This window comes from Phalacrocorax carbo, chromosome 16 (genome assembly GCF_963921805.1).
Source record: "Phalacrocorax carbo chromosome 16, bPhaCar2.1, whole genome shotgun sequence".
Lineage (NCBI taxonomy): Eukaryota > Metazoa > Chordata > Aves > Suliformes > Phalacrocoracidae > Phalacrocorax > Phalacrocorax carbo.
This window is the reverse complement of record NC_087528.1, coordinates 1,602,888-1,629,259: the sequence shown is the minus strand read 5'-3', so window position 1 is coordinate 1,629,259 and position 26,372 is coordinate 1,602,888. Positions and strand designations below refer to the sequence as shown.

The 26,372-nt window shown below is 50.0% G+C and overlaps 2 protein-coding genes across 7 annotated transcripts in view; one reads left to right on the top strand and one right to left on the bottom strand.

The window, feature by feature from the left end:
- MYO15B (myosin XVB) overlaps nucleotides 1-21,160 on the top strand; it is a 28,102-nt gene extending 6,942 nt beyond the window's left edge. Inside the window, exons 8-43 of the mRNA XM_064467074.1 lie at nucleotides 607-679; nucleotides 1,102-1,308; nucleotides 1,400-1,479; nucleotides 1,682-1,779; nucleotides 1,961-2,048; nucleotides 3,459-3,569; nucleotides 3,752-3,846; nucleotides 4,420-4,659; nucleotides 5,152-5,248; nucleotides 5,598-5,744; nucleotides 6,030-6,216; nucleotides 6,331-6,421; nucleotides 6,964-7,186; nucleotides 8,741-8,856; nucleotides 9,363-9,422; nucleotides 9,651-9,726; nucleotides 10,248-10,366; nucleotides 10,621-10,739; nucleotides 11,198-11,339; nucleotides 11,476-11,587; nucleotides 11,915-12,075; nucleotides 12,343-12,455; nucleotides 12,567-12,630; nucleotides 12,875-12,947; nucleotides 13,328-13,404; nucleotides 13,788-13,864; nucleotides 14,445-14,575; nucleotides 15,202-15,296; nucleotides 15,563-15,640; nucleotides 15,960-16,068; nucleotides 16,474-16,622; nucleotides 17,021-17,148; nucleotides 18,138-18,271; nucleotides 18,751-18,884; nucleotides 19,805-19,945; nucleotides 20,211-21,160. Coding sequence (XP_064323144.1) covers nucleotides 607-679; nucleotides 1,102-1,308; nucleotides 1,400-1,479; nucleotides 1,682-1,779; nucleotides 1,961-2,048; nucleotides 3,459-3,569; nucleotides 3,752-3,846; nucleotides 4,420-4,659; nucleotides 5,152-5,248; nucleotides 5,598-5,744; nucleotides 6,030-6,216; nucleotides 6,331-6,421; nucleotides 6,964-7,186; nucleotides 8,741-8,856; nucleotides 9,363-9,422; nucleotides 9,651-9,726; nucleotides 10,248-10,366; nucleotides 10,621-10,739; nucleotides 11,198-11,339; nucleotides 11,476-11,587; nucleotides 11,915-12,075; nucleotides 12,343-12,455; nucleotides 12,567-12,630; nucleotides 12,875-12,947; nucleotides 13,328-13,404; nucleotides 13,788-13,864; nucleotides 14,445-14,575; nucleotides 15,202-15,296; nucleotides 15,563-15,640; nucleotides 15,960-16,068; nucleotides 16,474-16,622; nucleotides 17,021-17,148; nucleotides 18,138-18,271; nucleotides 18,751-18,884; nucleotides 19,805-19,945; nucleotides 20,211-20,270 — 4,205 coding nt within the window. The 3' untranslated portion in view covers nucleotides 20,271-21,160. The remainder of the gene's footprint in view (nucleotides 1-606; nucleotides 680-1,101; nucleotides 1,309-1,399; nucleotides 1,480-1,681; nucleotides 1,780-1,960; nucleotides 2,049-3,458; nucleotides 3,570-3,751; nucleotides 3,847-4,419; nucleotides 4,660-5,151; nucleotides 5,249-5,597; nucleotides 5,745-6,029; nucleotides 6,217-6,330; nucleotides 6,422-6,963; nucleotides 7,187-8,740; nucleotides 8,857-9,362; nucleotides 9,423-9,650; nucleotides 9,727-10,247; nucleotides 10,367-10,620; nucleotides 10,740-11,197; nucleotides 11,340-11,475; nucleotides 11,588-11,914; nucleotides 12,076-12,342; nucleotides 12,456-12,566; nucleotides 12,631-12,874; nucleotides 12,948-13,327; nucleotides 13,405-13,787; nucleotides 13,865-14,444; nucleotides 14,576-15,201; nucleotides 15,297-15,562; nucleotides 15,641-15,959; nucleotides 16,069-16,473; nucleotides 16,623-17,020; nucleotides 17,149-18,137; nucleotides 18,272-18,750; nucleotides 18,885-19,804; nucleotides 19,946-20,210) is intronic.
- Nucleotides 21,161-22,120: 960 nt separating this feature from the next.
- Nucleotides 22,121-26,372, bottom strand: part of RECQL5 (RecQ like helicase 5) — a 38,541-nt gene continuing 34,289 nt past the window's right edge. For 4 of the 6 annotated variants that reach the window (XM_064467327.1, XM_064467326.1, XM_064467329.1 and 1 more), the window contains 5 exons: nucleotides 25,488-26,155; nucleotides 25,189-25,267; nucleotides 24,066-24,422; nucleotides 23,470-23,542; nucleotides 22,121-23,354 (listed from right to left, as the gene is read on the bottom strand). In XM_064467327.1, coding sequence (XP_064323397.1) covers nucleotides 23,254-23,354; nucleotides 23,470-23,542; nucleotides 24,066-24,422; nucleotides 25,189-25,267; nucleotides 25,488-26,155 — 1,278 coding nt within the window. In that variant the 3' untranslated portion in view covers nucleotides 22,121-23,253. The remainder of the gene's footprint in view (nucleotides 23,355-23,469; nucleotides 23,543-24,065; nucleotides 24,423-25,188; nucleotides 25,268-25,487; nucleotides 26,156-26,372) is intronic. The other 2 variants (XM_064467331.1, XM_064467328.1) reach the window with 1 other exon arrangement.

The following is a 26,372-nucleotide window of genomic DNA, read 5'->3' as shown; positions in this document are numbered from 1 at the left end:
TACTGATTCCTTCTGGCTGGTACAACCATGGGGGATGCAAGCTTATGAATCTAGACTTAAGACTCCCAAAGTCTGAGCCTGATGATCTCAGACCTGCTACACAGCCTGAGGGATGAGATTTTTCTGAGTTTGGGCCCATCTCAACAGAGGGCCGTCTAGTTGTGCATCTGTATGGGTCTGGTTTTCTATTATCCATTATTGAATAGCCCAGGCAGCAGCCACTGCTGCCTTTGTTACAGGGACTTTCTGCCTTCCTCCCTTCTCAAATATTGGCTTATGGTGCCTCTTGATCGCTCAGAAGCTCTGTGAATTGAATGCAAAACATCCCTGCCCTGGCTCCTTGGTGAGTGGAGTTGTGGTCCAAGCGAACCAGGACACTGTGAGGGTTTTCAGCTGTCAGCTTTGAAATGCCAACTTATGCCATCAGTTATTTCAGATGTGAATGTGCTCATGTGAGCCCTCCATGTGCTGTCAGTCCACCTGTGGCTCCCCCTCAGGAGTGTTTAAGCCTTTCCAGCTGGGCTTTGCCTGTGCCCTGCAGAGCTTACGTGTTGCTTTGGGTCCTGTAAGGGAGGCTGTGTGTAATGACTTTCTTTTCTGTGCTAGAGGAGAAGTTCTCAGCTGAGGTGGAGTCCTGGATGACTGGGGAGCAGTATGCAGGCTGGCTCCTGAATGCAAGGTACTGCCAGAGGATGGGAGAAGTCTAGGGGTGTGACTAGTTCTAAGGTTCAGACTGGCTGAGGCTGCAGTCTGGAATTTATATGGTCAGATGTGGAATAGCCACTCCTTACCCACTCTGGCTTGTGCTATCTCCTTTACCCTTCCATCTGGGTGTATAAACTGTGGACCTCTTTAGGAACAGAGGAATCACTGGCATGATCTGTCAGAGCAGCTTCAGAGAAAAGATGGGGAAAAAAATGGTCAAATCTTGAGTGATTCTAATTTTTTCCTGACCCTGGGCACTTAATAGTTGATTCACACCCTAAATCTTAAGAACTTAAGCCAGGATAGACAAGGCAAGATGAAACTGAATGCAATGTTTTCCTTTCTTTCCGCTGCCTACCTGGATACCTCTTCTCTCCTTTCTTTCCCTGTTACCAGGGGCTGTGATAAGAAGTCTCGAGGGTGGTCTCTCTCCATGTTTACTGGCAACACATGGCAGGACCTGCTGGGCTGTGACTTCGTGCTGGACCTCATCGGAGAGATGGAGGAGACCAGCAACCTCAGCAACACCCCTCAGTCCTCAGCTGAGTACCCCATCACTTCTGAAAGGGAGAGGAGCTTCCTCCGGAACTCTGACCTGGATTTGTAAGTCACCTAGTCCTCCTGCCCCACCACTTGTGGCCTTGTCACCCTGTGGCTCATCTTTCTCTCTCCTCATCTCATTTTCCTCCTACAGGATCCCTCCTGCTCCAGGAATCCAAGCCCCTACCTTCCCACCACCTAGCATGCCTCCAGAATTCAGCAATGTCCATCCAGGTAAGCTCTTGCCCAGGACTGTGGATGGCACTGGGAAGGGCCGGATGGGCCCCAGCCAGGGAATCAGAGCAGAGTGGGAGGCAGGTGATTCTGTATGTAGGGCAAGGAAGGGCCCTACTCCAAAACATGACTGTCCAACAGGGACTGGAGATGAAGCAATATTCCTTACCTGCCTTGTCACCAGACTTCTCTCTGCTCTTAGATTCAAGATTCAGAGGTGACCTGAGGACCCCTGTAGGCTTGGATCACTATGTGGATGATCTCTTCAGCACTGTGCTGCATCAAGGCTCCAGAGTACCAGTAAGTGTCTTGATGTTCCCTCTTACTTTCCTTCTGCAGCTCTCCTGTCCCTGTGACTCCCTCATGCATGCTGCTGCCTATTCACTCTGCCTCTGCTCAGCTCAGATATGCCTTTGGATGGCTCGCCCTCTGTGAAGTCTATCTCTCTGGGCTCAGGTAACCCTGTTTTTTCTTGATGCAGGATATGGAGAACAGGGAGAGTCTGACTGGACGCATGAAAGGGGGTGGGAAGATTGGACCCACACAGAGAGGAATCTTTCCTTCTACAGGTCTGTAGATGGGGACAGCTGGGAACACCTGTGGGGCTACAAAAGCTTCAGTGAGCACAAGTCAGGGAGTCCCTTAAACGCTAATTATTGCATGGGTTCAACTGATTAATGAAGAGAATTGGTCTTTAGTGTAGGTCATTAGAAGTTGCACTCCTCACTCCCAGGTGCTGGGAGACAGATGATTTGGGGAAGGTGCTACGTAAGGGTACCACCTTTGTTCAGCTTTTAATTTCTCTCTTGCATTGGTCTCGGGGTCAAGGCAACAGGTACCTTGCTTCTGACCCGGGCCACCTCCTCCCTAGGCCAATACTCATAAGTCCTGTATTCACCTTCTATTCACCTTGCTCTTTCACAAAATAGTTGCTGCCTTTCTAGGGGAGGGTTTTAATCTTTCTTTTTGCTTCCTTACAGACTTTTCCATCATCTCTAGCTATGCCTTGGGTTAGTAAGTCTGAACCCTGTAGAGGTTCTGTTTTGTGTGTTTGGATTCTTTACTTTTCTGCATTTCTGTGGAGCTAAGACTCGGGTATTTTCAGCAGGGTGGAGTCAAACACCAATATATAATGGCACTGAGAAGTCTGCATGTGTAGGAACACACCCAGGCTGTTTCAGAAAAGTAGGAAATGTCCTGTTCAGATCATTACCGAGACTGGGACTATTTTTGGCTATTGTAGAGGCTCTGGGGTATGACAACCCTTATTACAGATCACTGGCTTGAGGCCAGTTTGTTACTCATGTGGCTACTTACATCAGTGAGGGATGTGAAGATCTCCCCATGGACCATTCTCCCTGGCGAGGACATCATGATTCAGTAGACCTATGCTGTGTGCTGACTCACTCCTAGCTGAGACTGACTCCATGCCCCTTGCTCTGCGCTCTTTGCCCTCAGTGGGATTTGCTTTGTGGCCTCATGTGGGACTTGACTGCTGGGAGCAGAGGAACTCCTTTCTCCCCACAGTCCCTTCACATGATACACAAAGACACGCAGGCCAGGGCTCGTTGTTCACTCACCCTTGCTACCTGCTGCAAATATGGATCTAGAAATCCCAGAGATCTTTGCCCAACCCTCAGGAGAAACCCTCCTCTCTAATGATACATAGGCAGGAGCTATTTATATGCTTAGCCATGAAGGATGGTGGTGTCCTAAGCTACACTGCAGAAGCAGGGTCTGGATCCTGCTATTGTAAGGTCTGGCAGGCCACACATTTCTCTTAGGTTTCCTTTTTCCACCTGAGTTTTGCTGTGTCCTGCTGTATGTGAAGAGATAAAACATCCACATGTCCCTGTGGTTGGTACATGTGGAGAGAATCAGAGGTACCCAGTGTGTGTGATGCATTCTGTGGGGATTGATCTGGGCTTCCTGTTCTGGGATTCACCAAAAGCACTGTTTGTGTGGCCTTTTGCCTCCAGGCTTCTCTGGAATGACTCAAGCACCAGTTTACCAGCCCATGCCTTCGATGATGGGGATGCCAGCAGCCACGCCTATGATGCCAGTGGCTGGGGGGATGGCACCTATGCCAGGTAATAACACAGTGTTTCAGTAACTATACGGGGAAAAGGGTGGAAGGGTGGGTGTTGTAACAGAGCCTGTGCATCTGAATGTCAGGTGGAGCGCAGAGTGAACACTCAGCTCTGGGCTGATGCTCAGGCACTGTGGGGAATGGTTGCCTGTGGGTGTGCGCAGACATGTGTGTCTTCCACAGCCATGGTTATGCCCCAGCCTGTGGTTCCAGCTATAGATCCCAATCAGTTAGCAGCACAACAGCAAACCTTTATCAACCAGCAAGCCATGCTCATGGTGAGTGGAAGGGACTGGCTGGGAGGGGCTCAGGAACTGGGGAAGAAAAACGCACTGGTGTATGTCTGTGAAGAGGTTAGCCATGCTCCCCTCCTGCATTAGGCCTGCTCTTTAGCACTCTGTGATTATGTGCTGGGGGTTAGGTTGGGGTTATTTAAGACTGCAAAACTGGGAACCCCCTTTTTGCTGCTTTGTGTACATGAGGACACTGAGGCACCATGGGTGGGTGAGTAGCAGGGACAAGAAGCAGCCTCATCTGTAATTCCCATGTGGTTTTAACCTGAAATTTGGTACAGATGCAGATCTGCAGTATTCTGCTTTCTGTACAAAGCTTTGTGAGGGCGTGGAGGCTGTCTCACTGGTAGGTGAGTCTTAAGGGTGTTGTTAGGAGCTCTGCATACTTGCCCTGGTGGGAGCAGGCTCCCTGGGCATGCCTTGTCCATAATGCTGGGAAATTTGCAGTGGACTATGTAGATGCTCTGTGATTACCAGTGAAAGAATTGGACAGCCTGGCTGATCGCTGATGGTTTTGTGTAGCCTAGAGCTCACAGACATTGCAATTCCTTCCTCCAGGCCCAGCAGGTGACCCTTCAAGCCATTAGCATTTCCCAGCAGCAGCAGCAGCAGCAGCAGCAGCGGTGGCAACAGTCTCTTGAGAACTCAAGGCCAAGAGTCTCAAGTCCACCACAAGACCGAGCCTCGGCTCCAGCCCCAGTCCCAGCCACTTCCCCAAAACCCAAGAAGCCTGACAGCAGCCAGAATGCTGCACCACCACCAAAAGCTCCAGAACCGCCAGCTAAGGCAGAAGAACCGGTATGAGAAACAAGCAGTGGTGGTGAATTTGGCTTGAGTTTAATGATTTGTGTTTGCTCTGTTTCCCTTCCAGTGTGGCAGTGGTTTGGCAGAGAGGAGAGCTGAAAGCTATGCTTACCTATGATACTGAGGCCTTTCAAAATTTGCTTGCCGAGTCTTTAAGACACAGGAGCAAACCTTGGTGGCATTAGCTCTGTGGAGGTTTGGCTGCAGTGTTACCAATTAAATCCCAGCTGATCTGATTTTTTTCCAGAGGAAAACTTATCGCTTTGAGTTCTTTATCTTCCAGCAAGCTGTCTTGGACCTCTAACATACTCCTCCTCTGGACTTGGTTGATGATTCCTTGGGTCAGACACAGATCTCCTGGTATAATCCCAGATGGGGAGAAATTCTAGATCAGACTTGGCGAGGGAAGATCACCTCTGAACTTAAGGGCATTGTGGAGGAATCTACTGGCTAGTGCTAACTAGCCATGTTGTGAACTGCTTGCAGGTTTATGACTATACAGAAGACCAGTTTTCCAGCAGTGAAGATGATGACTATCCTCGGGAAACTTTCCAGCAGAAGAGAGAATATTTTCAGAAGATGGGTGAGCATCTGTCACTTTGGGGATTTCACTCATCCTAACACCTTGTTCTGCAGCCCCCTCGCATAACAAGGTGTTCTTGACTACCTGTCTGGAACCCAGCTAATCCCTGCAGGAGCTGCTGGTGCTCTGTGCAGCAGGAGTTTTGGGTGTCTGCCTAGCTGACTGCAATTTGGATTGTGAGGGGTTGTGTTGCCAGTTTTCTAGAGATCTTTGGGCTTGTGTCTGCCACACCTTCCTTTGCCTCCAGACAGCATAGTCTTCTGCTGACTGATGCAAGGGTGGGAACTACACCATTAGTGCTAGGCTCTGGCTGTGGGTTTAATGAGCTCAGGTTCCCCTTTCTACGCAGGAGAGCAACAGATCCGAGTGAAGAAAGTCAGGCCTCCTTCCAAAACCTGTACCCCTCCAGCAAATCCTCAGCCAAAGCAGGAGGAGGAGAAGGAAGAGGAGGAGGAGAAGAAGAAAGAAGAGAAGCCCAGCCCTAAAACAGAGGCAGGTAAGATGCTGTGCAGTGGAGACCCAGGCAGGCTGACAAGCAGGAGCTTTCCAGGAGTATCAGGCCAGAGGAGGAAAGGATCTGGCTCTTCTGGGAGTCTGCACCTTGACAAGAGATGTGAGAGAGAGAGAAAGGCCTGAGCTTTGAGAAGCGTGATTCCAAAGCAAGGCAGTGAAAGGCCATGGCCAGTCAGCCTAGGGGTGAAAGAGAGGGGGCTTCAAATGAGATAAAGGGTTTTCTCCTGTGTTTTGCTGGTCTGTTGGTTAAAGCTGTCATCCCCAATAGCTCCTGCTTCCCCTTCGCCACCTCCTGAGCTGAAGCCAAGAAAGCAGACAAAAAAAGCAAAGGAGCCACCTGTAGTGAAGCCTTCAGGCCCTGAGTCGCGGCCTGAACCCAGCCGGGAGATCCGCAACATCATCAAAATGTACCAGAGCAGGCCAGCCCCCGAGCCCCAGCCTATCGAACCTACCAGGTGAGAGAGTGGGCAGGAAGATGAGTGGAACCGTATCCCAGCACTGCCACATGGCTCCACTGTGGCCACAACCCCTCTGCAGCCCCTGTAACTGTGTTCCCCATTCTCTTGCAGGAGAGTGCCCAAGCCATTTATGAAGAAGAATGACCCCAAAAATGAGGCTCTGGCTAAGCTGGGAATGATGAACCTCCCATCTCCCAAATCAGTGAGTTCTTTGCTCTCCGGTCACCAAAGAACTCACCAGAGAGGGCCTATATACCCAGTCTCCAACAGGTTGGGAGATATTTGGTAGTGCCATAGCAGCCAGATGATTTCTTGTTGGGTTACTAGATAGCTGTGAGCTCATACCATGGTGCTGCCCATCCTAGACTGGGTTCCCATCTGTAAAGTCACTTGAGGTCCTGGAGAAGAGGCTCTGGAGCAGCAAGGCCTACTGTGGTATGTTTAAGGCTGATCTGGAAGCAAGCAACTCATGTTCCTCACATTTGGCACCAAAGTCTTGGCTCTTTTTATCTCTTCCCAACTGGAGGCTTCAGTCTCAGATACTTGGTTCTCTGTACCTGGGTTTACTTGGTCTCCATCTGTTTGTAGATCATGTACTGATTTAAAAATCCTGGTACCTCTGTTCACACAGATCTTGTTTCTAGGGTCGGACTGCTGCCCTAGGGATGATTTATAACAGGAGTGTCAGGACAGAGCACAGTAATGCAGAGCGTGACTGGGTCAAATGGTTTTGCTGTCTTGCAGCCAACCCCCCTGCCGCAAGAGAAGAAAACACCTCCACCTCTCAAGCCCAAGCCAGGCTCAGCTTCCAACTCTATCAAAGAGGAGCAATTGCCTCTCCTGTCTACCTTCAGCCAGGAGAGTACCCCACCAGGTTCCCAGACCCCTCCTGCTCCCCCTCTTCCCCCACCATTGCCTTCACCTCTCCTGCCTGGGAACCAAGGCTGGCAGGAATCCACAGGGAAGGGTGAGTATTGATTTAACCCAAGCAGGATTTGGTAGCGGGGCTGGGGTGGAAGGGATGGGGTCGGAATCAGCCCAGTGGCCCGGGAGAGTCACAGCACATGTTCTGCCATCGGCCAGCTGGCCAAAGACTGAGTGGGCTGAGTGAAATCAGGGACTGTCACCATAGTTCCAGTCTGGCCCAGCACTCAGTGTGACACTTCCCAGCTCTAACTCTTCCCATTCTTCCCAGCACAGCGTAGGTTGTCAGGCACAAATGATGAAGAAGGGGCTGGGTTTCTCTGAAAAATGGAGCTAAAACCAGGAAGGACCTTTGGGCTACAGCTTTATCAAGGCCCAGTCCACAATACATTTTATTACCTACCTGAAGCATAATTACTTTATCAAAGCTGCAATTCAACAGATGGACTTCAGACCAGGGAGGAATGGAAACCCAGATGTTTTACCTTCTAGAGCCTCTGGGAGGTTAGAGACAGGCTGAGGAATGAGGGAATGTTTCTCAGAGAGAGAATGAGAGCCTGGGAGATCTTGGGCACTGACCACATAAGGAATGTTAGGATGCTGCCCACCTGAAAAATGGCATAGCTAATGCTTCTCAGCAGGAGTTCGGAAGTGTTATTCAGTCCTACGTTTTGCCTCTGAACTGCAGTGGGGGACTGGAGCCATAATTCATTTTATACTTTGCTGCTATTTTGGATACATCTATCAATGTATTTCAAGCTGTTTAAAACTCTCATCAGCATCACATTTTATAACATGCAAGGAACAGTTAGTCAAGCACATTACTGTAGGACTCCAACTTGCATCAGCTTCTCTGGTATAAAAGAATGTCAGTTTCACTCCCTTTCTCTTAAAAAATGGATCTTTAGGGAAGTTGTATGAAAGAAAATTGAAGGAACTGGATTAGCCTGAAAAGTCCCTACATGCTTTTGAATAGGAATATGGAAACAGCTGAACTGTGGGATCTACTACATTTCTTGTCTATGAGCTCTGAAGTTTTGAAAGTTGGGAGCGCTTAAATGAGGATATTCCTACCTTGCAAAGCAATGCCTTAGAATTGTTTGAAGACAACCTACCCCAGGTTGTCTTCAGTGTGAGCCTGTCTTTAATAGATCTCCTGCAGAGAGAAAATCCAGTGCAAGCACCAGGTGCCTTTACCAGAGCCTTGTAGTCTCGGGAGAACTTTTATGTCCCTTTGAAATCTTTTGCAGCCTTTTCATAATGACATAAATTGAAACTGTGTCTTCAAGCTTAAGCACAGGGGTAGTATTTTGCCTGGGACACTGTGTGGTCCCTGTTTCTGGAGAGTTTCTGTTATGAGCACTGATGTGGCTAATACAGCAAGTACAAATGCTGTCAGAAATGGTGGTGCTCACATGATGACTGCTTTGTGCATGCATTCATATTAGTTGGTTGCTGACCTTCAAGAGGGTTCTTGACAGCAATCTTCAGTCAGGCAGAGGCCACTCTCACCTTTCTCTTGGTAGGTCTTTGGCAAGTGGGAAGGTGACCCTGTAGTCCGCAAAGCCCTTCTTCACTGCTCTTTCTGCTCCCACAGACTCTACTGTAACGATAGCAGATGATGATGGTATCAAGACCCAGCTGTACAAGCTCACTGCCAGTGTCAGCTTCTCCTATGTTAATCCTCCCTGGAAAATCTTTCTGCGCAAAGAGGTACAGCTCTTTGTTAGCTGAGGGCTGGCTATGGGGGAAGGGAACGGGTCCCACATTTTGTGAAAATAATTTTTTGTCATAGGCACCCAGTGTGATATGAGAGCACAAGGACAGTTGTGGGAGGAAGTTGCCTGACACAGGAGTCGGAGGCAGGGGATCTGGGTGCTACTCTGACTTACTGACTCTGGTGTTTCACCTTCCCCACCTGTCCTTTCCTTCCTCTGCAAAGCACTGAGAAATCTACAAATAAAGTGCATTTGTTGTTACCTTGTGCTTTCCTGTTAAAATATACAAATATGTTTAAAATCAAGTATTGGAGAGCGCACTGAACTGACCAGGGTTCGTCCCATGGTCTCACCAGTGTCCCTTTCCTGCCCGTTCTTGGAGATGGACTCGCTCCTCTCTGGCAGTAGGGCATATGGATTACAAAACATCCCTCGGGAGCTACTTCTTCAATACCTGTAAACATCTGTAACGCTACTATTGTTTTTGTCCTCCCCTTGCAGGTATTTTACCCCAAAGAAAATTTCAGTCACCCTTATTATCTGAACTTGCTGTGTGAACAGGTATGTACTGATGAATGACTCAAGGCCTGTTGTCTCTCTTGTTTGGGGAAAAACACTCCATAATTACATTGCACAAGTTGCCTTCACTTCTGCATCCCTAGCAGTGTTAGTCTCTTCTCCAGGTTCATCCAGTCAAGCCCCTTGCTCACTCCTCTCTGAAACTCAGTCTGTTTAACACACTCAGATGTGGCTTTTCAGTGGAAGCCTCTCTGTTTCCTTCCTCTGCAGATCTTGCGTGACACCTTCTCTGATTCCTGCCTTCGGATCTCCAGGGAGGAGAAGCGCAAGATGAAAGACCTGCTAAGTAATTAACAGCCCCATCAATCCCTTCCTCCCTGTGCCCATCCCAGCTTTTGGCTTGAAACAAAAAACCAGCCTCCAAGCCCTTTCAGGCAGGACTTAGGACAGAGGAGAAATGTTTGTCACTGCATCAAGAAAGCACATTTGTGTGTGCTGTGTAGTGCAGTGTGGGAATGTTTGTTTGTTCCAAATGGCCAGAAAATCGCCCTGAAATGTCTTTGAGCCAGAAAAACTTAGTTCTGATATGTTTATTGTGGGGAGAGGAAACTGAAGCCCAAGGATGGGATTTTGACTTGTCTCAAAAACCAATTGCCTCCTTTGATAGGAGCTTCATGGAGAGAGGGAGAGAAACTAGTAGTAGATGGGTGTGTGCAAGTAACATGGTATCCTTTCACCTCTGCCCTCTGCATGGCATTTGCTGCACTGTAATCACTGAGGAGGACTGGTGGGAATGAGTCCCTGGGGAGCCGAAGACTTGGCTGTCTTTGTTTTACTGAGAAAGTATCTGCTTTGTATCCCTCCTAGTGGAGTTCCGGGTTGGCAACGACGTCCAGTCCATTCAGGAGGATGGGATAAAGAAGAGGATTGTACTGGCTGCTCGGGATAACTGGGCTAACTATTTCTCCCGCCTTTTCCCAGTTCATGTGAGTCTTAATCTTCTCACCAGACCCTGGGCTTGCTTTAGCTGTGTGGCTGTAGTTCACCTGGGATCTCTTTCTGTATCCCTGCCTGGTCACACATCATTCATCGTCCTGCGCCTTCTGTACCTTGCTGGGTTTGACACCTCTGTCAGCCCAGGGCCTCCTTCATGGTACATATGGTAGCACCTTCTTCCCCTGCTGCATCCTGCCCGGGTGGGATGGAGCCTTTGATGCGCTCTGCTGCGCTTCCCTTACAGGGCGAAAATGGAAGTGATGTGCAGATCCTGGGTGTTTCTCACCGGGGCATGCGGCTGCTGAAGGTGGTGAAAGCATCTGGCTACAATCCTGAGCACCTGAAGATTCTTCACAGCTACAGGTGAGCAAGAGGGCACTGGTTGCTGCAGGATGGTAACTTGTCACTTGCAGGATGCTTTCAGTGTGTAGGAGGCAGATTGAACAGGTGAGCTGAAAACTGTCCGGTTGTGCTGTACTCTTTAGGATTGTCCTAGGCCAGTTGTGGCTCACTGACCCTCCTTCTAATGAGTCTGGCCTTTCCCTTTCCTTCCTGCCTTGTGCTTTGCTCACAGTAAGTGAGTGCTAGGTACAAGTCAGCTCCATGCGTGTCATCAGAAGGGAGGTCCTCAGAGTGGTACGGTGAAAGCCATGCGCAGCCTATGGTGCTATTACTGTTGTAACGCAGCGCTGGTGAAAGGCTGCCCTCTGGAGTGTGCTGAGGCCTGTCTCCATTCTCAGTCCTTGGAATGAGCTCCCATCCCCACGATCTGCATCCCTAGGTCTGGCAGAGGGAGCCTGAGCATGCTGCTGTGTTCTCAGCTTTGCAGATGTGCTGTCAGTGGAACTGAAGGGCAGCAATGCCCTGGAGTTCTCTTTGAAGACAGAACAGCTTTTCCTGTGCTCTCCAAAAGCTCCGTGCATCAAGGCCATGGTGGAACTCTTCATCCAGGAGCTGAGGCAGGTGAGGGAGTAGCTGCAGTGTAGTAGGGAGTGAAGGTGGTTTCCCACATGCACCTGAGAGGGTCCATGGGATGACATGGTCCAAGTCCCTCACATCCTGGGGACGAAATTTAACTTCCCCATCGCTTTTTCCCCAGGATACCAACTATGTTGTTGCTCTGCGCAGCTACATCACGGATGACAAGAGCCTTCTTAGCTTCAAGAAGGGTGACCTCATCAAGTTACTGCCCATGCAAGGCGTGGAGCCAGGTAAGGGAGTTTGTCGAGGTTGGCAGGAAAGGTGGGGCCTGGGTTCAAGGGCCTGCTGGACCCACGATGCCCAGAAGCTCTACATGCTGCTCTTGAGTAAGCCAGAGGAAAGCAGATTGTTAAGGGCTAGCATAGTCAGCCTTCAGCTCTGCCATTCTCTGACTGCAGCCTGAACCTGTTCCAGGTGCCATAGTTACAGGGATGTTATCTTAGGATGCAGGGAAGGCTGGTTGGTCTGGTGCTCTCCTTTGCCAGTAGGATGGCCTCACTGCTCGTTTCCCTTGGTAGCTGCCATGACTCCTGACTCTTTCTCCCCGGTTTCTGCAGGCTGGCAGTTTGGCTCCACTGGTGGCCGCTCTGGTATTTTCCCCACCAGCCTGGTGCAATTGGCTGCAGCCCCTGATTACCTCAGCACCAGCATGGACAGATGTGAAGGTCTACGGAAGAGCATGAAAGGTTCCCTGGAGAGCAGGAACACCGTCAGGGAGGTGAGTTGTTCTTAGGAAATGCTAGGGAACATGGCCAGGTTCTGTGGCAGCTGCCAGGGTGGGTCCATGGCCCTGCTAGTGTCTGACCTCCAAGGCTAGAGGGAAGAAGATGACTGCTTAATCCTTACAGATGGAGATACTCAAACACTATTGGGGTGGGGGGGGGCAAGCACAGATGAGGCCTTCCCAGGTCTGGCAGGTGAGGGAAAAACACACTGCAGTTCCGCAGCTGACTTTTCAGGGTGGGTTTGGTGCTTGTCCCTGCAGAGTTCTGTCCCCAGCCTGACATCAGAACCCAACAGCAACATGTTAGTCCCTGCTGGCGATCATTATACCATGATGGACTTCGCCACAGCCTACTTCCGAGAGGCTCAGTCCACGTGAGTAGGCTGTGGTCCTTCCTGAAAAGGCATACACAGGATCTGTGTAGCCTGACCCGTACCAAGCCATTTCTGGGGATTTTTTAGATCGCGTGTTCTTTCTCTCTCTAGGCAGAGACTGAAAGGGGTGTCTGCTGAAAAGAAGAGTGTAGCTGACCTGGTCCAGCACACCAAGGTGAGCCCAGTCTGTCCTCACAGCTACAGCCAGAATCCCAGCTCCAGCATTGCCTCTAGCTTTGTCCCCATGTGGCAAAAGGGCAGAGGGCAGATCCTTGGCTGTAGTCTCTGGAGAAGAGTAGGTGCCCTCTGTTATTCAGTGCTGCCTGCAAGATACTGGGAGCTTCTGTCTTTTGTGAAGCCTGCAGTGCAGCTCTGTGTGACCTGCTTCCCCAGCTTACCCTTGTATTCTTGCCCTGCAGGTCCCAATCCAGGAGTCTTTGCTCCGGTACTCTGACGGTGAGCTGAATGAGCTTGCTACAAAGAACTTCAAGAGTAAGTACCTCCCTAGGACACAACGCTGCAGAGGCTGGGGCAGGGTGAGTGGGATACCTTTGGTGGTCATACATGGGCATCACAGGGCCCAGAGTGAGGAGTGAAAACTCTGAGGGGAAGGCCTCTCCTGAGGCACTTCTGCAGTTAATAACCGACTGTGTCCTTGCTCAAAGTGTCCAGCAAAATGCATTTTGCCTCAAGTGCAAAGTATCCAAGAATACACACTGCCTGGGCTGATACCTCAACCAATACACACATCCAATGCAAGCCTAGTAATAGTCTGTGGAGCAGAAAAGCTTTCAGGACATTTTCTAGTCTACTGCCTGTCCCATGGCAGGATCACCTCTGCTTAGACCTAAATGCTAGCCTTTGCTTTGCAGCTCTGATGCGATTAATGGGAGATCAATCAAAACTCAAGAACCAGAATGAGGTTGAATGCATCTATGAAATCCTGCAGGTTTGTGACCCTCTCCTGGGCAAGCTGCTGAAGCATCAATGGAAATGTAGGCCCAAGACCTTGCTGGGAAAGGAGAGAGCAGGGAGAGCTGTAATCCAACCTCCTGTATAAGAAAAGTAGCTGAAACATAGAGGCTGATTAGAAAACATAATGGGGAGGAGTTGCATGTAAATGGTTTCCCTGGACATCACTGTCTGTACGGGAGCACAACCTGCCTCTCCTTTGGGCCTAGCTAGCACTAGACACCAGACTCTGCAAAGCCCAAGCTTTAAGCCACATTGGCAGAGCTCTGGAGCTGGGAGAGGAAGGGCACATAGTTGACCTGGGGCCTCTCTGATGCTCTTATCCCCTCTCTGACATTGTCTTCTCCTCTCTGAATGCAGCTGTGCAAGGAGAAGGAGAGTTTGCATGATGAGGTCTACTGCCAGGTCATCAAACAGGTCACCCGGAACCCTAATCAGTGAGTACCAGCACCGTCAGCTCCTGTGTGTGCACAGGTGGAGGGGGACCATCTGCCTTGCTGCATAGACAGCAGGGCCAGGGGAGAGGCTGCCCCCAGTGATGTACTGTCCCCAGCTGCTCAGTTGCTGGGGCTTTTGCTGAGCACTGGGGAAACTTAGCCAGTCATTGGATTTGGCTTTTTCACTTCAATGGATGTTTGTCCTTGTCTCTCTGGCTGCTGATATATCTGGGCACTGGTAAACATTCCTGAAAGCTCCCAGTAGCGGTGCTGCTCAGAGCCTCGATTTCCTCTTCACAGCCCTGGGGAATTGGCACAACAGTTAGGACTGGCTTGACCCCACGCTGTCCTGCAATATGGCAGCAGTGCCATCAGAATGCCTCAACCGTTCCCATTCTTTGTCTGCTGTTTGAATAACTGAATCAATCCCTTCCTCAGCATAAGAAACCTCTGACCAAGGGCTGCCACCTCATTTTCTGCCACCTGCCATAGGTGTTCAGAGGGGCAGAGGCTCACTTTGAGCTGCTTGGAGCAGGAATTATCTTGTTCCAAGGTGCCCACAGTTTTTTCTGTCCTGCAGGGAAAGCGTGCTCCGTGGCTGGTTGCTCCTAAGCCTGCTAACTGGGTACTTCCTCCCTTCTAACATTCTGATGCCCTATGCCACCAAGTTCCTGCAGCTAGCCAGCAGTGATCCATCCAGCACCCACCATGGTATGACTGTTTCTGTCTCCTGTAAAATAAACAGCTGCCCCCTTTTTACTAAGGCCCAGCGGACAAGGAAAGACGACAGGATCTGGGTGGGTACATGGTCCAACAAGAAAAACTCCCTTCTCCTGTTAGGCAAGAGAAATGAGCAGGGTACTGAGGGACCTGAGCCTGCAGGCAAGAGTCTGCTTTGTATCGCTAGTCTTCCTGTTCGCAGAGGTCATTTCCTGTTACATCTTCACCCAGGCAAGGTGGAATTGTATCTCTGAGAGTTAGCTTAGCTCTGTGGCTTAGGCCCAGTGTGACAGCTAGACCCTGGGGGAAAGGCAGGCTGTGGTGTTCCAGAGTCGTCAGCTGTGAGGTATTTGGGCTGGAATCCTCCCAGAGAAGTGGGTTCTAGTTCTCCCATCCTGTCATTCCTGTGTGGTCCTACTGCCCTGGACACTGTCTGGGGCTGGAGCCTCATGATTTGGATGTGTCCTGGCAGAGTGGGAGATAAAGTCAGGTCTCTTTCCTCTCCTAGCAGCAGCCTTGGGTTAGATTCAACACAGCCAGGATGTCCCAACACCACAGGAGACAATGCTGAGTCCTCCCTTTGGCTCAGCACATGAAGCTTGTTCCTTTTCCTGCAGATATAGCCAAGAATTGTCAGAGCAACATGCGGAAAAATTTCTTGTATGGGGGTCGTCGCCACCTTCCTTCCCCTGTGGAGACAGAGGCATTGCTGGTATTGAGGGGCAGAGAATTGGGGATGCTGGGAATAGAGGGAGGGCAGAGGCTTGCCAGGAGGTGCCATGTGCAGTGTTGCAGGGGCGGTTAGTGTTCCAAGAGAGGAAGTGAGGGGACTGGGAAGCGCAGATATATGGGCAGGGAAGGGGCAGGTACTATGGGCAAGTAGTGGAATGCAGAGACGAGGAGGAAGGAAGAGGAGGGAACAACTGTGGGATTGATGGGATCCTGCATGTCTTGCTGCCTTAAGACTGTCCTTTGCAGAAGGGGCGCAGTGCCCGCCGGCTAGCAATACTGATGCCTGGAGGCATAGAATACATCACCAGAGTCAAGACATTCACTGTGAGTCTTCTGCTTTGAATTTCTTCGTTGATCTGGACTCTGAGGCACACCAGGGAACTCCCTTACCTGTCAAAACATTGGGCTTGGCCTGTGCTTCCCACAGTGCTGTGACAGTTTCCCACTCGCTTCCTCGGAATCCCCACAGCAGCCTATCTCTGCAGGGCCTGCACAACGCTGGGATGCCTCACCCAGCTTGCTTCCTCGCGCAATGGCCAGAGCCATGTTGCTGCCCTCTAAAAAGCCCAGTGTGTCTAACTGCTCTGGGGCTGGTTTGGGCTCGGCTGGCCATGGTACTTATTTGCTTCTTTCCTCAATTCAGGTGGCCAAGGAGCTCTTGCAGGAGATCTGTGAGCAGATGGGGGTAGGCGATCAGGAAGAGACACAGGAATTTGTTTTTTTTGCCATCAGGAGTGAGAGCAATAAACTTGGCAAGTAGAGACTAGCATCTAGGTTCTTCTTCAAAGCAGTTTCTCCAACTGGGAGTACCATGGCTACTGCTTCGAATAGTTCCCCCACCCTTGCTGGCTCTGGGGAGGTTCACCTTCAGCAGTTTCCCTCTGTGTTAGAGTTAAGGCTTGTGCCTTAACCCAGGGCACATCTCAGGGGGTCTTGTTCTCCCCCAACCTCCCCCAGTCTCAGGGGCTGCGTTGCTTGTTCCTGAAAGAGGTGTGTGATTGTCTGTGTGGGACTGTGTCCCTCTGGAATGGCTGATGCTGGGTGTCATAAGGGCGGGGTGGAACAGAGGTGCAGGAAGGCTCCTGTCCCAGGTCGTGATGCTCAGCTGACTGTCTCAGCACAAAGAGTGATGACCCTCTCTCTGCATAAACATGTAGATAATACGGTGAGGCCGATAAGATCAGAGGAGTATATTCACGATTACCTGCTGGAGGACAAGCTGGTCACTGTGACTTTACGCAGGCTCACCTGGATGACACCTCTGCACTTCGAGAACAAAATTTATACTGACTTTCATTATGGACAGGTAAGCAATGAAGGCAGTGCACACCAGGAACCTCCCTAGCAGGGGCAGGGTTAGTGTGCAGGCCGATGGGAATGACCCACGGAGCAAAAGAACCGGGAGGGCTTTGGCTTTTTATGCTGTTTGTGGGAAAGACTAATAGCTGGAGCTATGGGTGCAAGGAAGGCAGTGTGCCTGTATCCCTAGCCTAGGTGCTGTATTGATCCAGACATGGTTTGTGCAGTTCTGCATGCAGTTTGTGCGGTTCTGAGCCCAGAAAGCCTTTGCTTTCTTGTTATCAGCCTGATCTGGGCATGTTACCAGCAAGGCAGGATGTGGGTCTCTGCAACCTGGTGCTGCCCAGACCTGCCTGTACCTTCTGGAAGGTTTAACAAAAGGCTCTTTGCTGTGCTGTCTCTCAGGTGCTGTGGGATTACCTGAATGGGAGGATACTGCTGAGCCGTAGTAAAGAAATGGAGATGGAGGTGGGAGTTTTGGCAACGCTCCAGCACTGGGCTAAAACAAAGCAGCAGAACTCTGCTCCCTCCAGGTACATTTGTCTCAGGGTGGGTCTCTGTCTCTAATGGCTGTTGGCACCACAGGGGTTTGGGAGTAGGTGCCTGAAAGTACTCTCTGGATAATTACGGAATGGACAATTCTGGAGAATGTAAGCTACTAATTAATGTCGCTTCTTAGTGACTGACTCCTGCCTGTGATCAAGAAACTTTACCGCCTGTTCACACTCATAATGCTGACTGTCTCTGATCCACATCTCCTTTTGTGACTCCTCCGGAGCTCAGGGTCACGACGGTGCCATGGACGTTTCTTCTGACTGCCATGTTTGTAATACCAAGAAGGAAGCGCATGAGCTTATCGTTGGGATGAATGCGCCTTTATTCTTTCTCATAAGTGCCAGAGTTTTCAGCCTTGGGCACTTGAAATCTGTAGTGAGGTGCCTAATGGGAATGAAAGTCCCTGGGTATTAGAAAGCTTCCATCCTGCAGTCCTGAGCTGTATTTTCACACCCCTGCCTCCCCATATCCTTATGCACTTAGAGTGGATGAAATGGCTCCATCAGATCGCCTCACAGCGGCAGTGGGTGATGGCATAACCCTGCTGGGCATAGGGAACTCTGCTCTGTGTAGTGCTTTGGAGGCCCAGGAGCAAGACAGAGTTAGAGCAAGGTGTTTTTCAGCTGGACTGCCTGTGAAAGAAACACCTCATGGCTCTACTTTCATGCTACAGTCCTTGCTTGCAGAGCTCCTGTTGTGTCCAGAGAGGAGGAGGGATGTCTCTCAGTGCACTAGTCAGTGGTGCACAGCCGCCTTCTGTGTGGAAAATGGTGGTCCCACTGTCTCTGATGTTTCCTTCCACACCACCCAATTCAGATACAGCCTGTTGTGCTTTTCCCCTCTCCCTCCACCCCTGCCCCCAGCCATGCAATGGAAAATTGTTGCCAGATCGCCTCCTTAATCCCCCTGGCTGACCTTTCGATTTCAGTTGGGCAGGGAGTGAATTACTGTCTGCTTGTTGGCACAGGGAAGAGCTGAAGGAGTACACGCCCAAGACCCTGCAGTCCTCCATCAGTCCCCAGGCTCTGCAGGACCGTGTTGGCATACTGATGAGAACTAAGCAGCCCCTCCAGCCACTGGATGCAAAAATCCAGCTCATAGGTGAGGAGACAGCCAGATCTGCTTGACTTGTCTATCCCAAGCATGATGGAAGCTGCTCTGAATGTGCTTTTGGGACAGTTTATGAGGTTGGTGAGGATCCTCGGAGCCTGGAATGGGCCATGACATATGCCTGACAGCCTCCCCCCGCAGACTGGCACCTGTTCTCAAACACGGTGATGATGGCAGAAGTCCCGCTTCTTTTGCAGAAGTCTGCAGTAGATTTTGAGAGCTCTGTACAAGTTGTGTTTTAATTGATATTCTGGCTGCACGTCTGTTTTCTGGTCGGAAGAGGATGGGACATCTATTCAGGTTGCTGAGAATCGAGTATCAGTAGCCTGGGAGGGAGGGAGTTGTCGTCAATCTTACTTTTTAATGTAGAAAAGCTTGGGAACACCTGCAGCTTTTGACCACCTTAGGCTGGTGCAGTAGATTGCTGGCTGGAAGCTGCTGCCTGAAAGCCGCCTTTTACTTTCTTACAGAGCATGTGATGAAATTGCCTTTCTTTGGCTACAACACCTACTTTGTCGAGAGAGTCAGCGATGACACAATCCCTGTGCCCTGTTTCTTTGGTGTGAATAAAGAAAAGATCATTGTGGTGGATAGCATTAACCAGGTATGCTAGACAACTCTTCCCTAGAGGCCAGAGCCCTGAGTCTATCAGATGTTAACTTTGATGGCTTCTTTTAAAAGAACTTGTGCAGGAAGCGACTATATTTACCTGCATCCCAGCCACTCTAACAGCAGTCCTGGCCCAAAGCACGTGACAAGAGTGGTAGGACAGTTAGTACTGCCATGTGCGCTTTTCGAAGTCCAGTGGTCATGCTAACAATCATGGTAAAACTATGTTTTACCACAGTAAAACTAGGTGTCAGTCACATTCCTGTTTGTCCCAATCTTGCAGAAGTTCCAGGGACATGCTGGGAGCAGGACCTTACCCTGTATTCTGTACACACTGCACGCCAGTCCTTGTCTCAGCTTTCAATAGGCTCTTGAGGTGAAGTCTCCTTGGTGAGAATCAGATGGTTTTATTTGTAAGGACTGCACCAGAGAGCATCCCTAGAATCATAGAATGTCCTGATTTGGAAGGGACCCCCAAGGACCATCGAGTCCAACTCCCGTCCCTGCACAGGACACCTCAAATTCACACTGTCTCTGAGGGCCTTGTCCAAGTGCATCAAGATTGCCAGGCTTGGTGCCGTGATGCCTCCCTGGGGAGCCTGTTCCAGGGCTCCACCACCCTCCAGGGGAAGAACCTTTTCCTGATACCCAGCCTAACCCTCCCCGGGAACATCTCCCTGCCATTCCCTCGGTTCCTGGTGTTGGTCACCAGAGAGAAGAGATCAGCACCTGCTGCTCCTCCTCCCCTTGGGAGGAAGCTGCAGAGCGCAATGAGGGCTGCCCTCAGCCTCATCTTCTCCAGGCTGAACAAAACAAGTGATCTCAGCCACTCCTCATATAGTTTCTCCTCTAAACCCCTCACTGACTCCGTGGCCCTCCTCTGGACACAGTTTTGTGGCTTTTCTCCTTACGCAGGTGGTGTCCCACATCATTCCGTTGAAAGAGCTGCAGAAGATGCGAACCCTGCAGCCTGTCTCTGATGGTGGGCTTCCTGGCATAGAACTGAACTATGGCTCAGCTGCCAGCCCCAAGACTATGTGGCTTGAACTGTCACAGGTGAGCTCAGCCTGGACCTACAGCTTCCTCCCGGCAATTCAGACACTGCCCTCCACAGCTGAGCCTCTGCTTGGCAATAGTACGACTGCTCTCTTCTGTCCCAGAGGTGGATGGGGGCACTGCATTGCCCAGGCCCCAAAGCACAGCTTTGTCCCAGCACCTACCTCATATTTAATTATGGAAAGTGATTTATGGGACTACTCAATCATGAAAAGCAGCCATTTCTGGGGCAGAGAATGACTGATATCGATTTGTGTTTTGACAGGCTAAAGAAATGTATCACACGATTGTTGTCATTCTGGATAAAACAGACTCACACCACTAAAGCCTAAGAGGAGGGGAGTGACCAAGCGAAACAGCACTGCTTTCCTTTCTTTGAGCTTGTTCAGCGCTCCCTGCCCCGACCCCTGGAGAGGACTCGTCCAAAGGCCAGCCACACCTCCGACAGCTGCTTCCTAAGACTGCCACTACAGTGTTTGTTGATGGACTGGGCCATAATATCACCCCTTGTGACCCCGCCATTCAGTCCCCAAGTACTCTTCCTTGACATGATGCATGCACTGGCTAAACAAAGCACCAGACACCCTTTCCACACCATTGCTTTTTCATAGCCTGGTCCAGCACAGAGCAGCCGAACAGATGCACGCAATTGCCTTTAAGCTATGCGGTGTTGGACTGGTCTTCTCTTTTCTGAATTAATTAACATGAGCAAAGACTGATGCTTGCTGGAGATCTGTGTATCACAACACAAAGCTGAGGCTATGAAATGACTGCACTGGCTGCTGGCGGTTCCCATAGGCCAGCTTCTTCTCTGTACTGATACACAAGGGGCCCTGTAGCAGGATTTGTGAAGCTGGAGCTTGCAGAAAGGCTCTTAACTGCAAAGCAGAGCAGTGTTAATATACAATTAACACATATGCTGGGGCACAGGCTGAGCTGCAATGGTAAGAAAGTTTAGTGTTAATTAATTTTTTACTGACATAATCACATGCATATGTTTCCCTCTACTATAAAGAAGTCAGTCATGTCCATGCAGCTGTCAAATGATGGCTTTGTGCCCATGGAGAAAGCGTATTCAAAGGGAACTTGTATTAGAGGAGAGGAGAGTGTCCTGGGTTATACAAAAATGCTTAATTTATTTTTATTGCTACAGCTATCCTGCTGAACTGAAAAGTATCTGCACTTTAGGAGACTGCAATAAAATAATCACATAGAGCTGGTCTGAAGCTGTGACGTGACAGATACCGGTTTACATCTAACACGGGAGGTAAATGGCAAAACTTGAGGAAAAGGTTTCACCGTTGGCTGGGGAAGGGCTAGATCTGAGGGTGCTCAAGGCAAGCCATGATGCACAGCTAGCTTCTTGCGGGCGAGCTGATGCCAGCAGTAGCTACAGCATCTTCCCTGTCCGGCACTTCCCCACAGGCTGGGGCTGGTGAGGTCTGAGCTGAAGTGTGTTCCCCGCTCCTCCTCCAGCAGCGCTCCTGCAAGGCTAGGTAAAGCAGCACAGCGACATGAAAGAAAGGACTAGAGAAGATCTCCGAAGACTAACTTCCCCTTATTCCCCTTCTCTTTTTCTGAGCTTTTGCTGCCTTACATAGAAGCACAACTCATCTGGTTAGACACGCCCTGTGTTGTGATAAAGGACTTTGTCACACACCCCCATGCCTTAACCAATCCTTCCCAAAGCCCCTGATTTAGCAGACAAAGCATTTCTGAGCAGTTTGCCCAGGCAGCAGCTGAACTCTATAAGCACTGGACTGCAGAGAGACAGTAACCCCACTTAAGTGGCTGATGAAACAGGATTTTTAATGGGAAGGTAAAATAGAAGCCAGCAGGCAACAGCTGAAAAAATACTTCTATTGTGTAAAAGGCTCTTTGAGAAGGCCTTTGTCCTCTGGTGAGCAGAACAAGCTGAAGATGGAAGTGACTTTTGAGTTAAACATTTCCAGGTTCTCCTTCTGGTTCTAGCTGCAGCAGTCCTGCAGCTACACGGGGCTGGGGTGTCTGCTGGCACATGCTTCCCCATCCATCCCATCCCAGGCTTGCATTGATTAGCCTTCTGTTCAGATAAGAAATGAGCTTGCATGTCTATGTTCAGTGATGGCATCTTAATGTATTTTAGACCAGTCTGTATGATTAATGGGTAAGAAAAAGCTTTCAGGAAGAGTCCACAGCAGCTGTAACAGTTTTATTGTCAGTTCCGCACGTACCCTTCAGTACATTTTTAAAAAAATCATCCATTGAGTACAGCGATACAAAAGCCCGTTTGATGGCCTCTGAGGCTGCAGATTCCTCTAGCAGCCCTAGTCCCTGAGGCCACCAGCCTCTATAAGCATGGAACAAAGGCAAACACCAACAAAAACCCAACAGAAAGGACTTGTGCCAAGGAATGAGGTTATTTCAAGCCCACTGACACCCTAAGGTTCAGGTCCTTATATAAATATAGCAGCAGAGGCACCACAGCGTCAATCTGAGGGCCACAGCAGTACCTTAACTAGCTGTCACAGCAGCATCGCCCTCTGCATTGCAGACTGTGGGTGAGGCACAGGGAGCAAATATGGCTTTAGGGGTTACAAGCAAATGCTGGAAAAGTGTTGGCAACCTTGGTGCCACCACTAGAGTTAATACTGACAGAGTGTCACCGCTTAAGTTAAAGGGGAGGCAGAACTACAGAAAGTTAAAAGAAAATCTGGATTAAAAGAAAAAGAATCCAAGTCCTTCCACCTTCAGAAAGTAGGCATTGTCTGCGTGGTAAAAACAAAACACTCCCCTCCTGCCCTTCAAGGGAAAACATTCCATCCAGGAACTCAACCACCAAGTTGGTCGTTGGCAGCCCTGAGCAAAGCGTGGAAACGTGTAGCGTAAGGCTTCTATTGGTAACACCGAAGTAAGAACTAAGAGATGGGGGAGTGAGGGAAGGAGCCATCTGGGAAGCAAGATGCCATCCCAAAGCAGAGTCACAATGGGAAAGTCTGAGCCCTTCCCAGGCTGCTGCAAGGAGCAGAGGTTGGAGACACTGCAGAACGCCTGGGGCGGCAGCCCCTAACCTACACAGCAGCTGCACACTTACACCTCTTGGCCAGAGGTACTAGAGGGCCTCCGTGCCTCAGCTATTGGAGTAACCCTCCAAAAGTTCACAGAAATGGTTTCCTGGAAGTGCATGTTGCTAAGGACAGAAGTGAGCAAAGATGCAATGGGAAAAGAAAGCCCACTTCTGCTGTTTCATGAAACCCTCCATGGCTGAATTCTTCAGGTCCCCTGGTCCCACTGCTGGAGGAAGGAAGACAGCCAGCCCGGTGCAAGGATCAGCTCTCTATGCTCTGCAGCTCCTGCCAGTCTGTCTCACTCTCACACCTGACCCTTGTTTTGAAAAACTCCTTGATGAGTCTCTGTGCTTCCTCTTTCACTGCAAGAGAGGAGGCACCACCTTTGAGACGAAACTGAAGACATCTGCCCCTTCTAAAGACGTTAGCATCAAAAGAACCCAGGATTCTTAGTGCTCTCCCCAGCTGCCAACTCACCGGTCTTGCGGGCAGGGTTCTGCTCCTCAGTCAGTAAGTGAGACAGGTGCCGAGCAAAGCCCTTGAACAGATCCTGCAGAATTGGGGGAAATAAAGAGCTGAAAGCAGACATTGGTTTACCTCACCAGGCTGCCTCCACAAGTTGTCAGGCCCTTCGCACAGGCTGGCTCTAGCACAAACCATTCACAGATTTAGACCTCAGGAGTGCTGCAAACACACCTGGCCCTGCAGTGCCGGCGAAGCACACGCGCACGCATGCTGCCCTGCAGAACACATCAAGTAAACTGCACCAGTATTGACCCTGATCTGCTGCCGTTCCACAGGTGGGAGTTTGTAAAAACTCACCAGAGTTTAGTGTGAAAACATGAACAATCACAGACAAGTGTGGAACCAACATGACACCACTCTAAATCACACACAAACCCTTTCTTGGGAGAGGTGAATTGCTGCACGTAGAGCCACTACAACAGCACTATACCACGATGTGACTTGGAAATGAAATGCGGTATCCACATCACCTTCCCCCTCTTAGAGCCCCACATCACTAGGAAGGTGCAGGCTCCTTCTGCTAGAGAGGGTCTTGAGCTGTGCCCTACCTTGGAAGCAAATTTGCCACCCTTGTAGAATGGGGTCAAATATTTGACGACGATGTCTGCTGTTTCCTTGAGGGACATGCCTTTGGTCACCGGCTGTACAGTCTTGCTGGTTCCTTCATCGAACTGCGATAAGTTTGGATCAAAAGTCACCTTCTTCTTTGTTGGACCAACACTTTTGCTTTCTGGCTGGGACAGAATAGAAGATTTTGCTGCTGTCCGAGGCCGCTTTGTTGCAGGACTTCCCATATCCTGGAGATGGGACAGAAGAAAACCAAACCCACCGATTCCTGTAGCAGCATTACAGTTCCAATCAACCAGTACCTTCTGAGAACAAGAACCTTTGCAGCACCCTATAGGCTACAGCAAACACCATGCAAGAATCTATGTAACCCATTCTGCTGTGCAGACACAATACACTGTTCCCCACACAAAGGAGTTTTAAGAAAAACCCTTCAAGACTACCACATTTAGAACTACCCTATACTTTTATTAGGGTGGCTATTTGCTAGACCCCATCCTATACAGGAAAGACTGACAGGAAAAGATGTCCAGGATGTCTGCTGAGAACACACCCCTCGGGGAGAACCGACCACTTCAGGAGTGCCACGCTCCTGGCTCCATTTGAAAGAGCACGGAGAAAATTTGCACTACCAGGCAGTCTCAGCTGCCAAATGCAGAACCAGAGACTGAACGGCAAGGAAGGCTGTGAGCGTGGTTCGCTTCTCAGTGGTCCTGCATGTCACTGGCCTGTGGTTGTTCCCCTGACTCGAGAAAGCAGCTTGCTAATTATAGTTAGTTACAGACCCAGAGGGGGTGGAGAGACTCACTGCACGCCAGCAGCAAGGGGACAGTGACATGTGTTGTAGAGAAGAGGAGACAAAGCCGAGTGGAGGGGAAGCTTTCCACTGCAGGCTGAGTTGCTGGCACTGGCCCAGAGGGCGGGCCGGGAGACAGCAGGAGTGCAACGCAACTACAGTTCTTGCTGCTGCAACTGCGGCTGGGCCCTCCCCAGACAAGTAACGCTATCAGGTGAAGTTCAGATCAGGAGCATCGCTCCCAGAGGGAGACTTGGCACAAGATGAGCAGAAGAAAAAGAGGAAATTAGCATCCATTAAAGTCTTACCTCATCTGATCCTGGTCTCTTCCCACACTCACCTTCCCCAACAAGAGTTAGCTCAGTGTCTGCGACATTTTTAGCAACACTAGTGGGAAGAGTGGAGAGAAGGCCAATTTTAATCATTCCACAGTGAAGATATTACTGCATTCACTGTCAGTGGCCACAAGACTCTCCCATGGTAAAGCAAGAGTCTCCCTCACCAGCCTAGAGGTTTAACACAGATTCCCACTTTCCAGGACAAGGCTGGTGGGGCTCTGCAGCTCATTAACAGGGCAACACAGGGAGCAGAGAGGTAGAGATTTTACCTGGATTTTACATCAATTTCTTCCTGAAAGAGTTCAGACTCAGCAGCCTGCTGGGTCTTAAAATCCTCCTCCCTCTCAGTCAGTGTTACTTCTGTCTCTCCCAGCTCTTCATTCTCTGCCTGGGACTGTCCAGACACATCTTCTCCAGAGACATCTTTGTTTTCCTGAGGTATTGATTTCTCTCGACACATGTTTTGAGAAGAAACCTGAGGTAGCGTGCTTGCAGAACAGCCATCTTCCTTTGCTGAGCTGCAACTTTTGGCTTTAGACCCACCTTTGGGGAGGGAGAAGAATTTGGAAATATCCTGTGATTCTTTTTTGGCTGCTTCTGCGAGCCTTTGCTGCTTCTTGCTACGTTTGGACTTCTTAGTAGGGCTATCTGAAAGGGCAGCCTTTTTGTCTGGACTGGGTTGCTGTCCCTTCTTTTCAGGAAGGAGCACTTCCACCCCAGCACTCCCACACATTGCTTTGGTTGCTATTTCTTTCTTCTGGAGAGCAGCATTTCTGGTGTCCAGTTCCACACTGCAGTCGCTGCTGTCTTGCCCATTTGGACAATCTACTTTTTTGACAGGCTTTGCATCACTCTCCTGGATCCTCAGCAGTTCTGAAGCTGTCTGGAACAAGCTGGATTTCTTTGGAAATCCTGCTCCCACACGCTTGGGTTTGAACTAGGGAGAAAGGAAGAAGTCGTTTTGGATATGAGAGCATTAAGGAAGCCCTGTGTGCAGAAGCCTGAAAGGAGCGAAGTTTCTGTATACAATAGACCAGTGTGTACAGCTGTGAGCTGGGGAAGGCTCTAAAACTGACTCATCATCATAACTATCAACTGAGACATCAGGGAAATGGATTAGGTTAAAGTCACAGGCTCGCAGTAAAGAAACAGAC